The 12,729-nt window shown below is 51.8% G+C and overlaps 1 protein-coding gene across 1 annotated transcript in view; it reads right to left on the bottom strand.

Annotated features, from left to right (window-relative positions):
* The window catches only part of TMEM231 (transmembrane protein 231), a 515,430-nt gene that overhangs the window by 167,260 nt on the left and 335,441 nt on the right, over window positions 1–12,729 (bottom strand). The window contains exon 7 of the mRNA XM_069635458.1: window positions 3,090–3,198. Coding sequence (XP_069491559.1) covers window positions 3,090–3,198 — 109 coding nt within the window. The remainder of the gene's footprint in view (window positions 1–3,089; window positions 3,199–12,729) is intronic.

Below are 12,729 nucleotides of genomic sequence, written 5' to 3' on the forward strand. Positions count from 1 at the left end.
AATGCCGAATCGGAAACCGATGCAAGGGTGGGGGCAGGACCAGATGTGCAGGGGATGCTCGCATGTACCACGCCCCATTCTCCACATTTCTTAAAGTGACTGTATACTCTTTTGGTGATGCTTTGTCTGATCCAACCAGCGGTGCAGGCTTACCAAACCATTTGGAAAGGAGGAAGAGCAGGATACTGGACTACTCTGCCACACTATATTAATAGGCCGAGGTAACTATGGCCGAGCTTGAGAAGGGTGGCAAGGCTGAATTCTGCAGATTAACTCCCAGAAGAGCCAAGCATTAGTCCAAGAGGAATCACTCTCCCATACCCCAACTACAATCGCGAAAAACCTCCTAGCAAGCCTCACAAACTCATAGGTAGCCTGGCCCAGTGCTTTGCTCCTAGAGGCAGAGATCAAAACCGTTCTATCTATAGACCCTGGTCATTTGTTGCCTAGAAGAGTGTGTGCATGAGGGCCTCCAAGCCCATGCCTAAGATGCTAGCTATCCTCTGCATACAGGCTTCACAATGCACAGATGCTCTCGAGTGCTGTTCTTATTGTGCATGTCTCAGTTGACCTAGTGTGCCTAAAATGCATGCTACAACCTTACCTCCAATTGAAATCTCTCATACAGCATTATTTACCAATTTGCTAATACAAGGGCAATACCTTCTTCTTTAACTGAGGGCGTCCTCAGTCAAACTCTTCTTTTGTGTCTGCCAGCAGCACTCATTCCGCACATAGCCTATTACTGCCTCTGAAAACTCAGTCAGTGTGCCAGACTTTACCAGAACTCCCTTCTCAGAAGTCTTTTAGCAGGGAAAGAGTCCAATATTTTCTGGTAAGTAGTTCCCACAACTCCCAGGACAGGAACTGTTCAGCTCATCGGAAGGCCATCACACAGCCACAAGATGACAATGTAGCAATATCACCACCACACCAGTATGTGCCTCCATATATTTCTCCTGGCAATTAATAGAAGCTCTTTGCTCTTCTTTTTTAATACATTTTCTTTTGATAAAAACACTGATAACTATACATTCATCCCAACGAGCATTATCACTCACCCTTCTTTTTTTATTGCCATACATGTAGCGAGTTAAGTCTGTACGTTTTGTCTCCCTGACTTTTCACACTCTTTCCCTTTCCTGCTCCCTTTGATCTGCCCTCTCCTCCCCCCCCAGGCCCCTCCAGACCATGGTCTGGCTCTGCAGTATGGTGGGGACATGCACAGTATAAAAGACAAATAACAACTCTACTTCAAAACTTAAAGACGAGAATCCATTATACCAAGTTAGTAGGAAGGAAAGGTTTGGATACTATTCATGGCCAAAATCCACTACATCCTCTTAGTACAGAAAGATACGATTACATTATCCCCAGTTAGCAGAGAATATTCAGAATCCACTACATCCAATAACTGCAGGTTAACCACATTCCATTAGGCATAATGAGCACTGCAAGTTATAATTACATTATGCCAAGTAGGCAAAGCAATGCTGGACTCCATTATGTCCCTCAAGCACCTTGTACAAGGCGCTCCTCAAATCAGGCTGCACTGAGCGTGTCCATTATTGGCTGATAGGACGCCCAGGCTTGGAGCAGCTCGAGATATGCACGACACCACTCAGTTGTCATTGTACCGTTCCACCTCTGCACCCACCTGCACTCTTTTCCTGGCATTCGCGATGAGAAGACACAGGGAAAGCCTTTTATCTAAAACAAATGAGGAAAATTAACATTCCTGCGACTACACACCTTTGCCATACTTTTTGAGTGCAGGCCCTTTTTAATGTTGATTGTGCCTAATCTAGTCAACACTAAAAATTGACTAGAAAGGGCGTGCTAACTATTTTGGGGGCCCTAAAATTGGGCTGGGGACTTCTACCTGCCGAACCAGCCCGGCCCGGCCCACTGGCTAGGTAGTTATGGCCTCATTAGTACAGGCCTCATTAGTACAGAATGCGGAGAAATGGCTTTATCAGAAAGATCACATTCCATTAGGATCAATTAGCTAAACACAGCAAATGAAGAGTCCATGCACTCATCTGAACCTGCCACTTCCCAGGCCTTGCTGCCTTTCACAAAATGACCAGGGAGGTGGAGAGCAGGAATGCTGTCCCATGCCCGCTTCCCTTCTCTAGCCCCTCTCAGTAACAGCAGACCTGGGGAGATGGGTCAGCAGAGGTCCAAAAGCACAGCATCAGTACAGCTGAGCTTTGCTCACTTCTCTCGGCTTGCTGCTTTTGTCAGATGGAGGGGCAGTTTCATGTGCAAGGACACTGGAATGAGGCTACCCTCGGCTCCTTTTGGACAGCCTGCTTCCCCAACATTGCCCCCTTTGACAGTGAAGCCAGGAAAAGGAAAGCATAGCTGGGGCTTTGGCACCCTCTGCTCTCCCTAAACATTCTGGAGCATTGCATGATGTGTAGATCTTTTCCAATGGATAAAGCAATTTACTACATGGCCAGATACCACACGGAAGGATAAACACAGCATGCAATGCAGTGCATTGACTAGAGTGCAGATACTCTGCTCAGTGCCTCTTTTATTGTACTCACACAGCTGGTGTTGGCTTCCACCATAAAAATGGTTTGCAAAACATGATGAGAATCATGCATTTAAACATTTTTGCATGTACATGAATCATGTGCTGCCCTCCAGGCCGTACAATGCTTCCAGGCATTTTTAGTCATGGGTCAAATAGATTAACTACTGTACTAGGCGATGGAAATCTTTATGTTGTGACCACAGGTACACCAACATATTTAGGTTTTAGCATCTGCTCTGTGTTTGCACACTCAACTCCTATGTATCACTAGGGGCACATAAAATGTGGACATATGCACTAAGGGTTAGAAACATTGGTACTGCAAATCAGTACCTGGTACTAAGTGTCTGTCGTCCGTGTACATTGGTAAATTAAATGCATATCTGGAACTAGGATGGACAGGGATCTGAGAATACCAAAGAAACGTGTGCCAGAGAAGCCCATGGCCCCGGAGATGCATACACAGAATTACAAATGAGGGGTTAACTACAACTGCACAGTCCCAAAAAGCACCACTCAAGTTGTGTAAAACAAAGCAAAAGGATATGAGATACTTTCCACTGGGTATCGGATAACCACATTAATAATGAAGGGTGCGTCAACGGGTCTTCCTACTTGCCAGACATGATTTGATTCGGACAACATAGTCGTTACTGTAAAAAGAAAGCGAAACATACAAGAATATTAGTGCCCATCTCCTCATTTAAAGTACAGATATATCAAGCAAAACTCATTCCAATTTAGAAATATCTTGAGCTCCATGCTAGTTCACCCCTACATGTGAAAATGGAGAACACCTACCCATGCCATTATAGTGCTCCATTGCTTGGATGTAGATCCCATCAATGAAGTGGAATCCATGCATCTTTGGCAATAGCTATTTGACAGCCGCCTGGTGGACGGAGATAAACGTGGCCTGGGACCGTCCAAACAATGCAATGACAACACATTAAACTGTTTGGATAAGGAGGGACTAAAGTTCAGAATCACAGATAACCACATACAAAGAGTAGCGGAAATCAAAACTGACTGTTGCTGTACTGTCCTCGTGGGAGGGAACAGACTACTTTGTAAATGGTCATTTCCCCTGTGACAAGGCACAGTGGGATAAATGTGATGGCAGACCCTCCTGAGTGGGCACCTTCACACAGGAGAGGCAATTTTAAACTGTGTTCATTCTCAGTAAAGGGGCCCCCACATCAGTGGGTAATTTCAATTCCTTAATATACTTTTCCACGCACAAATTTAATTTACAATAATTTAATCAAAATTGCAATAGAACTTTCACTTGAGTGCGTCTCAGTATTTAATGAACTACAGATTCTATAACAGGTGTATGGGTCTTCTGATAATCCCACTCTTGGGGTAAATGTATGAAATAATTTAATTTAGATTAGTTGAACTTCTAAAGATCTCTGAACTTTCTGCTCGGGCCCTAGCTCCTGTAGGGGAGGCATGGTATCACGATTAGGACACTGACAAGATACAATTTGCAAAACCTTCACTCAAGTTTCAGGGTTTGGAAAACTCCTAGTTTGCCCTATAACTAGGATGGGGGTGTTCGCGACCATGAAACAATAAATAAAACAGTCCTAGTTGACTACATCAAATCGAAATGGTCTATGCTAACAAAACCTAATGCCTGCCCTATCTCTTGTACAAACAGTGTATAAAGGAGATATATATGTAAAGGAAAATCAGTGTTCAAATATAAAGAATAAATGTGGCAGAATCAGCTCTCCTCCCCACGTCAGACAGCACAGACAGACAGCACAGAGTAAGGCGGTCCCCGTAGGCAGGATGACACACTCTGGCTCGGGTTTTTAACACAAAAACAGTTCAAAACGTGGATTGAGGCCCACCAGTAAAGTCTCTCTGTCCAGTCTTCAAAACAACGTTCAACAAAAAGTTCACGCTGGTCCATCTCTGTCGGGCTCAGAACACTTCAAAACAGCAGTTCAACAATACTTGCAGGGGGCTCCCTTCCCCAAACTTATTACACTTCGGTCTCCCTCAGTCAGGCTCAGGCCGTTTCCTGATGTCCAAGACTTTCAAATGTTATAGGCTTTCTCTACAGACCTCCGCAGGACCACTTCGACTCAAAGTTCAACGTTCCGCTTTTTACTCTCTTCTTCTCGCAGGGTTAATTTTGATCACTTTGCTTTTATAATTCATTCACTTTATCGCTACAAACAATTTACCTTTCACAGAGACTTTCAAGTGGGCTACTTCCTTTCGCCAGACCACTCCGTTACTCCGTATCGCTGGTTTCACAGCTATCCTTACTTCAAACTCCATTCACAGGTCTGCCTTTCTTTGCGTCTCATCCAAACGTGTGCAGCCTTCACTTGCAATATAATGTCGAAACATCAATCTTTCCTTAAAACACACCGGTCTCTCAGGTCGCTTGCCAACTCAACGGCTGTGTGCGTTTCTTTCTTGTCTTTACAGTTTTCCAATTCACGAGTCAAGGTTAGTACCACAGGCTTGGCCTCACCTCCTCAACTCATGGGAGGTTCGCTGGAGTACTTGAAACACAATGCAGCCTTCTGCTTTAGCATTTGACCTTCTCCACATGTCTTTCGTGGCCTTTTGGAGGCAACAACATCCTGTAGGGAACTCCTGGGGTTCTCGACCCACTAAACTTGTCCTTTGGTCCGTTGCTCTGCTCCAGTAGGTTCGCCTTAGCCCGAAGTTCTGCACTTACTCGTGTTGCATCTTGCTCAGAGTGTGTCTCTATGTTCTGCCTTTTATCCATGTGAGGAGAGCTAATTGGTATCAGATGTATGTACTTAAAGTGAAGTGTCTGACATTACCCGACCCGATTAACGGGACATGCCCAGTGCAATGTATAAAAGTTAGCCTCGTTACTCTCAGTCGCCCTCTTCCTCAGCCCAATATTTGTGTAGAATGGGGTCTGGGGGAGTTGGGACATCAGAGAATCCTAAAAAATAGGATGGTTGGGAGGCCACCAGGGGGCGCGCAGGCAATGGCTGCCTGATTGTGCTGCTCCCGCCGTAGCAGGGCTGTAGCAGGGGATTGAGCCCCCCCCGAAGCCCCCCAGGTGGTCAAAGCAGGACGAAGGGGCGCGAGGAACCTCCCGGGCACCCAACGAGCGAAGGAGCGACACTCGGGGCCCCCGGGATCAGCGAGAACGAGACCCGCAGTGTCAGGCGGGGACGAGGACGCTCTAAGCCTCGGCGGCCGTGGCGCCGAAGAAGCAGAGGAGAGCCCCACGGAAGCCGCGTGCACACGGAGAGGGCTCCCTCCTTTCCCGCCTTCCTCGACGGATCCCTCGACCCGATCGAGCACTTGGTCCCGCGGTCCGGGGCCAGGGCGGATCGCGGTGGCCGGTTTGATCCGCACCACGGACCCGCGCCTCTTCCCCCCCTATCCCCCCCCACCCCGTCGATGCAAAAAAAAAAGCGCTGGGAGGACCCGCGCTGGTGACCCCTCTGGAGAGGTGCGGGAACCCCAGAGCACCGGGGGGGCCGCCCCCAGCAGGACAGCTGGCCCCACGCCACGCGCCACGACGGGAAGAGCCCAGACGAGATTCTACTGGGCGGCCCCACGCCATGAAGAAGGAAGGCCCGGAGCGGGAAGATCCACCTGGGTCAGGCAAGTGTGGTGCTCCCCCCGGATTGAGCTCGGGGCCCCGCCGCCCCCACGAGGAGAGTCTCGGCAGCTACGCACCGTCCCCGGGAGCGAGGCCCCCGCCAGACCTTGGTGGGGTGTGTGCCCGCCCGGGGATGACATTGTTTCCCCCCCCACACTTGGGGACGAAGGTGTGGTGAATTGAGGGGGGGGGCCCACGTATCCTATGGCCCACAAAGACCAGCGGCAGCCTAAGCGGACTGCGGCCCCTTCGGCCCGGGTGTGTGGCCCCCGCCTGGAGATGGTGGGTCGTGTGCCCGCCCGGTGAAAACCCCCTGCAGCAGCGCACTATGGTAAGGGAGGGTCGCGCCTCGCCCGGGGGCCCCCTCCCCACCCGCCATCACGCCCCCGATCTGAGAGCCCCAGGAGGGGAACCACTGGCTAACCCAGGGGGGGAAGCCCGATAGACTGGCGGCAATCCCTACAGGAATTCCGCTTTCAGGAGATGGCGTCCAGCAAGAGAAGCCCAAGACCCCCCAAGGGACTTGCACAGTCGGAGACCCCAGGTCCCCCCACGTCTGCCATGGAAAGAGGCTTCGCCTCCATATTACAGGAGATCAGGGACATGCGATCTGACATTGCCCAGAAATTCGAAAAAATAGATCAAAGAGTGGACAAGGTCGAAGACAGACTGTTGCAGGTTGAGGCCAACCAGACGACATCGACGTCCCTAGAGATGGATCTAGGACTGAGGATAGCGGCCCTGGAGAAAAGGGAGGAGGAAAGGTCCAGGCAGATGGACGACTTCGAAAATAGGGAAAGGAGGAACAATCTCAGAATTTTTGGGGAACAGGAAGGGGAAACGGAGAGAGACATTACCCGCGCGGTGAGAGACATCATCACCCTCCTCTTTGCCGAAGAAATGACCACGGAACCCACGTTCGATAGAGTGCACAGGGCTGGGGGGAGAGCGGGGGGCCCCCGTTCTATCCTGGTCCGGTTCCACTATTACTCCGAAAAAACAAAGGTGCTGGAGGAAGCCAGGAAGGCTCGGGAGATCACCTACAACAACGCCCAGATTTCAATCTACCAAGATCTCTCCGCCTACACCCTGGCCAAACGCAGGATGTGTCGCCCACTAACACTCCTGCTGAAAGAAAAGGGGGTCCGCTACCGCTGGGGCTACCCCTTCTCTCTGACCTTTGAGTACATGGGCCAGCGGTCAACTCTGACCACGGAAGATGACATACGAGGAGCCATCCAGGACTATGTTGTGGACTCGGATCCCAGGAGGGCCCCGTCGGGGCCGGGGAGGGAAACCCTGGGGAGCCCAGGCCCGTCGAAGGACAGGAGACGAAAAACTGGCGCAAGGAAATACAGGAAAATGAATACCCCATCGCCAGTCCAGGAGGGGGAGCGGAACGATTCCGAGGACTGAGACCTGGGGAAACCCACTGAGTCATGTGGGATACACAGAAAAGCCAGCGGATTCACCATTAATAGCGTCCCTACGAACAGCAAGTATGGGGAGCCATGAGGGGGACGGCACGGCATGGAGGGGGGGGGGGCTCACAGAAACACGCTTTACACAGAATGCCCGGCTGCAGCGGGTAAGCTGGTGGTTCGGCCAGTAGCCAGGGATGGCAGAATGCCGGGGAAGGGGGAGGGGGGACACGAAGTTGGGGTAGTTCAGTTACGGTTTAGGGAAGGGGGCAGTTGGGGTCTTGTTCTTGGCCCACTCGGAGGGAAGGGGAGGGGGGAGTCGGGGGACGAAAAGTCGAACCAAGGGAGCACGCCAGGAAGAGCATGTTGAGAACGTTGACTGAGAGAGAGGAAGTCTTAGATTATGGCTGACAGTCTGCCCCCCCTGGGTGTGGGCTCCCTAAATGTACGGGGCCTAAACACCCCCACAAGAGATCCCTGGTCTGCAGGGAATTTAGAAGGGCCAACCTCGACTTTCTCTTTGTGCAAGAGACTCATTGGCCGAGGGGTAACGAGCCCAAAATGCAGGGAGGAGGAATAGGGGAGGTCTTCAGTGCTTCCCATAAAGGCAAAAAGAGAGGGGTTGCCATCTTAGTATCGAGGAATACAGGCTTCGAGAACGAGGCCACGCTGAAAGGCCCAGAGGGTCGCTACCTGATGTTACGGGGGTCCCTTCAGGGGGCCCCGCTCACCCTAGCTGTAATCTATGCCCCAAATGAAGGCCAAACCCTATTTTGGGAAAAGGTAGGGGACAAACTCAAGCACTTTGTTCATGGTTCGGTGGTGGTGGGGGGGACTTCAACATGGTCCTGGACCCAACCCGGGACAGAAAACGCACAGGCCCGCAGCCCTCCAGGGCGTCAGACGAGACCATGGCGCGTAACTTCCAAGGGGTTAATCTAGACTTGGGACTGATGGACACGATCCCCAGAACGAACACCCCCCTTCACATATTACTCAGCTAACCACGCGTCGTTCTCCAGGATAGATTATATCTTGGTGGACGAGATCCTGCACCCATTTACCTCAGGCCATAGGGTTGACCCCATTCCCTGGTCCGACCACGACCTGGTCCGAATCACGATAGCAAGGGGAGGATTAAGCGAACGCAGGGGGAGGTGGAAGTGCAACGACTCCCTGTTAAAGGAGGAGGTACTAGCCCAGGAAGTTCTTGAGGCCATCACAGATTTCTTTAACCTTAACGATAATGGGGAGGTAGGTGTGCATACCCTATGGGATGCCTTTAAGGCCACCCTACGAGGAGTCCTGATCAAAATGGGAGCCCAGAAAAAGAGGGAGAGGGAGGCCCAGGAAAGACTACTGAGGGAGAAAATAGCCCAACTCCAACCGGGGGGGCTGCCCACGGTCCCCTTGGACCGAGGCCAGGTGGCCGCCCTGGAGGACTGTAGACTCCAGCTGAGGGACCTCCTCCTCCACCAGACAGAGAGAAGCCTTCAATTGGTCAAACAAAAGTATTATGAAAAAGGGGACAGGGCGGACAGGATTTTAGCTTGGAAGCTGAGGAAGGTACAGAGAAGCAGATTAGTGAAAGCAGTAAGGAGCGAGGGGGGGAGATAGGTTACGACACAACCCACATTGTGGAGGCCTTCGGCCAATACTATGAGTAATTATACTCGTCCGAATTCAACGGGAGGGAGGCGGAGATCGAGGGGTTTTTGAACTCAATACAGATCCCGGCCCTATCAAGGGAGACGGCAGAGGGGTTGGAGGGCCCGGTGACGGAGGAGGAGGTGGAGCGCGTGATCAGAGGGATGAAAGGGGGTACTTCCCCCGGCGAGGACGGCTACTCGGTCTATTTTTATAAGAGGTTCTGCTCAACCCTATCCCCCTACTTGGTTAGGGTATTCAATGCAGTTCTGGAAGGGGGACCCCTCCCGGACTCCATGATGGAGGCGATAATAGTGGTGCTCCCCAAGGACGGTAGGGACCCCTCGGAGTGCTCCTCCTACCGCCCAATTTCTTTACTGAACACCGATGTAAAGATCCTGGCTAAGGTGATTGAGGGGCGAATGGAGGGGATCCTTCCAAAGCTGGTCCACGGAGACCAGGTGGGGTTCATTAGGGGGAGACAGGGCTCTGACAATATCCGAAAAACCATAGACTTGTTCCACTACGCCCAGGTGTCAGACCTAGACGCGTGCGTCTTATCGCTCGACTCACAAAAGGCATTCGACAGGGTGGAGTGGAGATTCATGGAACTCACTCTCCAGAAAATGGGCTTCGGGTCACACATCATGGGTTGGGTGGCGGCGCTATATAGGGCTCCCAAGGCCAGGGTTCAGGTGAATGGCAGGCTGTCAGAGCCTTTCCCCCTCTCGCCGGGAACGCGGCAGGGTTGCCCGCTCTCCCCCCTCATCTATGTCCTCACCATGGAACCCCTGGCCATAGCGGTCAGAGCACACCCAGACATCAAGGGGATCCAGAGAGGCGAAGTAGAATTTAAACTCTCCCTGTTCGCCGATGACATCCTGGCCTACCTGGTGGACCCGAGATCCTCGCTCCCCCCCCTCATGTCCCTGATGGCTGCATATGGTCGCCTCTCGGGGCTCAAGATCAATGCCTCTAAATCAGTCCTGCTCCCCATGAGAACGAGGGACCCGGCCCTGGACCCCCTGACCAGCCTGGGAGGGATAAAAGTGGGGAAGGCTTCCATCCGATACCTGGGCGTCCTCCTCACCCGGGACCTCTCCAGCCTCGCCCCAGCTAACTATGACCCCGTAATGGCAAGGGTCACTGCGGATCTGAGGAGATGGGGGTCGATGATCATGTCCTGGTACGGCCGTATGACGGCTGTGAAGATGAACATACTCCCGCGCTTACTATATCTCTTCACTGCCCTCCCAACCTGTGTCCCCGACCACACCTTCAGGGTCCTTCAGAATGCGGTGCGTGAGTTTATATGGCAGGGTAGGACCCCGAGGACAGCAAGAGCAATCCTGACCCTTCCGAGGGAGGAGGGAGGGTTCGGGCTGCCAGACTTCCAACACTACTTTCGCGCTGCCCAGTTGCGCGTACTGCTCGAACACATGAAGGAGGGGATGGGTACATACTGGACGTACTTGGAGGACAAGGACGCCCACCCACTCAAGGTCAGGGACCTCCTGTGGGCACCAAGCAAGTTCATTCCGAACAGACTAAAATCACACCCAACATTGGGAGTCCTCTGGGCGATCTGGCGGGAAAGCCCCCAGACGGCGCACCTAACGTCATGGCCGTCACCGATGTCATCGCTCTGGGGTCACCCCCTCAGACTGGGAAGCAGGGGGTTCTGCAACGCTCAATCCTGGTCCGACTCGGGGATGGAATGGGCAGGGCAAATGTTCAAGGAGGGGGAATTCCGCCCCTATGAGGAAATGAGAGAAGCCCTGGGGCGGGGGACCCTCTCCATTTTCGAATATCTCCGCCTGAAGGGGATTTTGTGCGACCAATCCTGGGGACAGAATTTGAAAAGACAGTTGACCCCCTTCGAAAAACTCGTGGACACAGCGACCTCCAGGAAGGGGGCGGTATCAGGGATGTATAGAATATTGAACACTGTCAACCTGGTGGAGAGGAGGAGGTTCCGTACCTTCTGGAACGATTTGGCGGGGGAGGAGATCTCTGAGGACGCCTGGGCAAGGATATTTAAGATAGCTTTCCATGGGAACTTATTCACAGCGGACATGGAACACAATTTCAAGATCTTGCAGGGGTGGCACAGGGATCCTGCGAAGTTGGCGAAAATGTTCACGGGAGTGTCCCCCGCATGTCCAAGGGGGTGTGATCAGGTCGGCACAAGAGGTCACATGTGGTGGCACTGCCCGAAAGTCCAGACATATTGGGCAGAGGTACGGGGCTGGATCGCTGAAATCACTGAGGAACTACTCCCCCAGAACCCCCTAACAATGTTGCTGGGCCTCCCCCCAGAGAACACAGACATATCCAGATACCCAAGGATGTGGGAAACCATGTTGAGGGCGGGGAGGGTGTCCCTGGCACAAAAATGGAAGGGCCCGGAGACCCCATCGAAGGAGGTCTGGTTGAAAAAGGTCAAGAACATGTTTCTGATGGACAAACTAACGGCAATGATGAATAACAAGTTGGGCACATTCCAAGCGAACTGGTTCGGGTACAGCAGACTTGGGGATGGGACGTTCATTGACCCACGAGGAGGAAAGATGGAGGGATCGGGCGCCCACGGCCAGGGGTATGGTGGACGATGAACAGCCACAAACGTAGTCAACGTTCAACTTTATTCTCGTGCTCCGGACAAATAAAGCTCCCGCAGCGTCTCCCCAAATAAGGAGACCCGTTTGGGTCAAAGTTTCAGGGGGGGGGAGGGTCTGTTTGGGGAGGGATAGGGGGGAGGGTTGTTGGGCCAGCTATTGGTATATCTTTTTGAATTTGCCTTGAGCCCTTTTGTTATATTATAAAAAATGCTAATAAAACAAAGTTTAAAATAAATTTTAAAAAAATAGGATGGTTTAGGTGTACAGAAAAGGGGGGGGAATACCGCCTCTCACCATCAGCTGCCTCACCCCTACTCCCCAAAGACCCCTTACCCAGATGATCCTCCAGCACTGGACTACCCCCAGAGTCTGGATCCACAGGGGATGGCCGTGCCTTGGCCACCTGAGCGAGAGCTCCATGGGTACTAGTAGGCGAGACACCCTTTGGTTTCTCAAACTCCCCACTGCTCTCTCAAAGAATCAATAAGACCTGGTCTCACCCTTCATCTGATTGGTGTGCTTCCACGACATAGCCTAGGTATTCATCAACTTAAGGCATTATGAAAAAAGAACAATTCCTATGGTGACTCACTGTTTGGGTCTGTTAGAGATGAAAAGGGATACGGGCCAGAACCTCTGCTCTATTCATTCAAGAAAAGCAGACATGTGTCTTATCAGTCAAACTCCTCACCATCTTCACACAGATTACACACAAAACTCAATTGCACACAGACAAACTCCTTCACAGCCATGTTGTTGGAAACCTGAGGGTATTCTCCCAAGTAGAGCTCAAAAATGCCTTATTCCGAAGGCTATGGAAGGGCTGGCGTTCTCAGATCCCAACCCTGGGGGCGGACGAGCGAGGGAGGATCACCTGGG

The sequence above is a fragment of the Ambystoma mexicanum genome, chromosome 1q (genome assembly GCF_040938575.1).
Source record: "Ambystoma mexicanum isolate Mex_15411 chromosome 1q, UKY_AmexF1_1, whole genome shotgun sequence".
Classification (NCBI taxonomy): Eukaryota; Metazoa; Chordata; class Amphibia; order Caudata; family Ambystomatidae; genus Ambystoma; species Ambystoma mexicanum.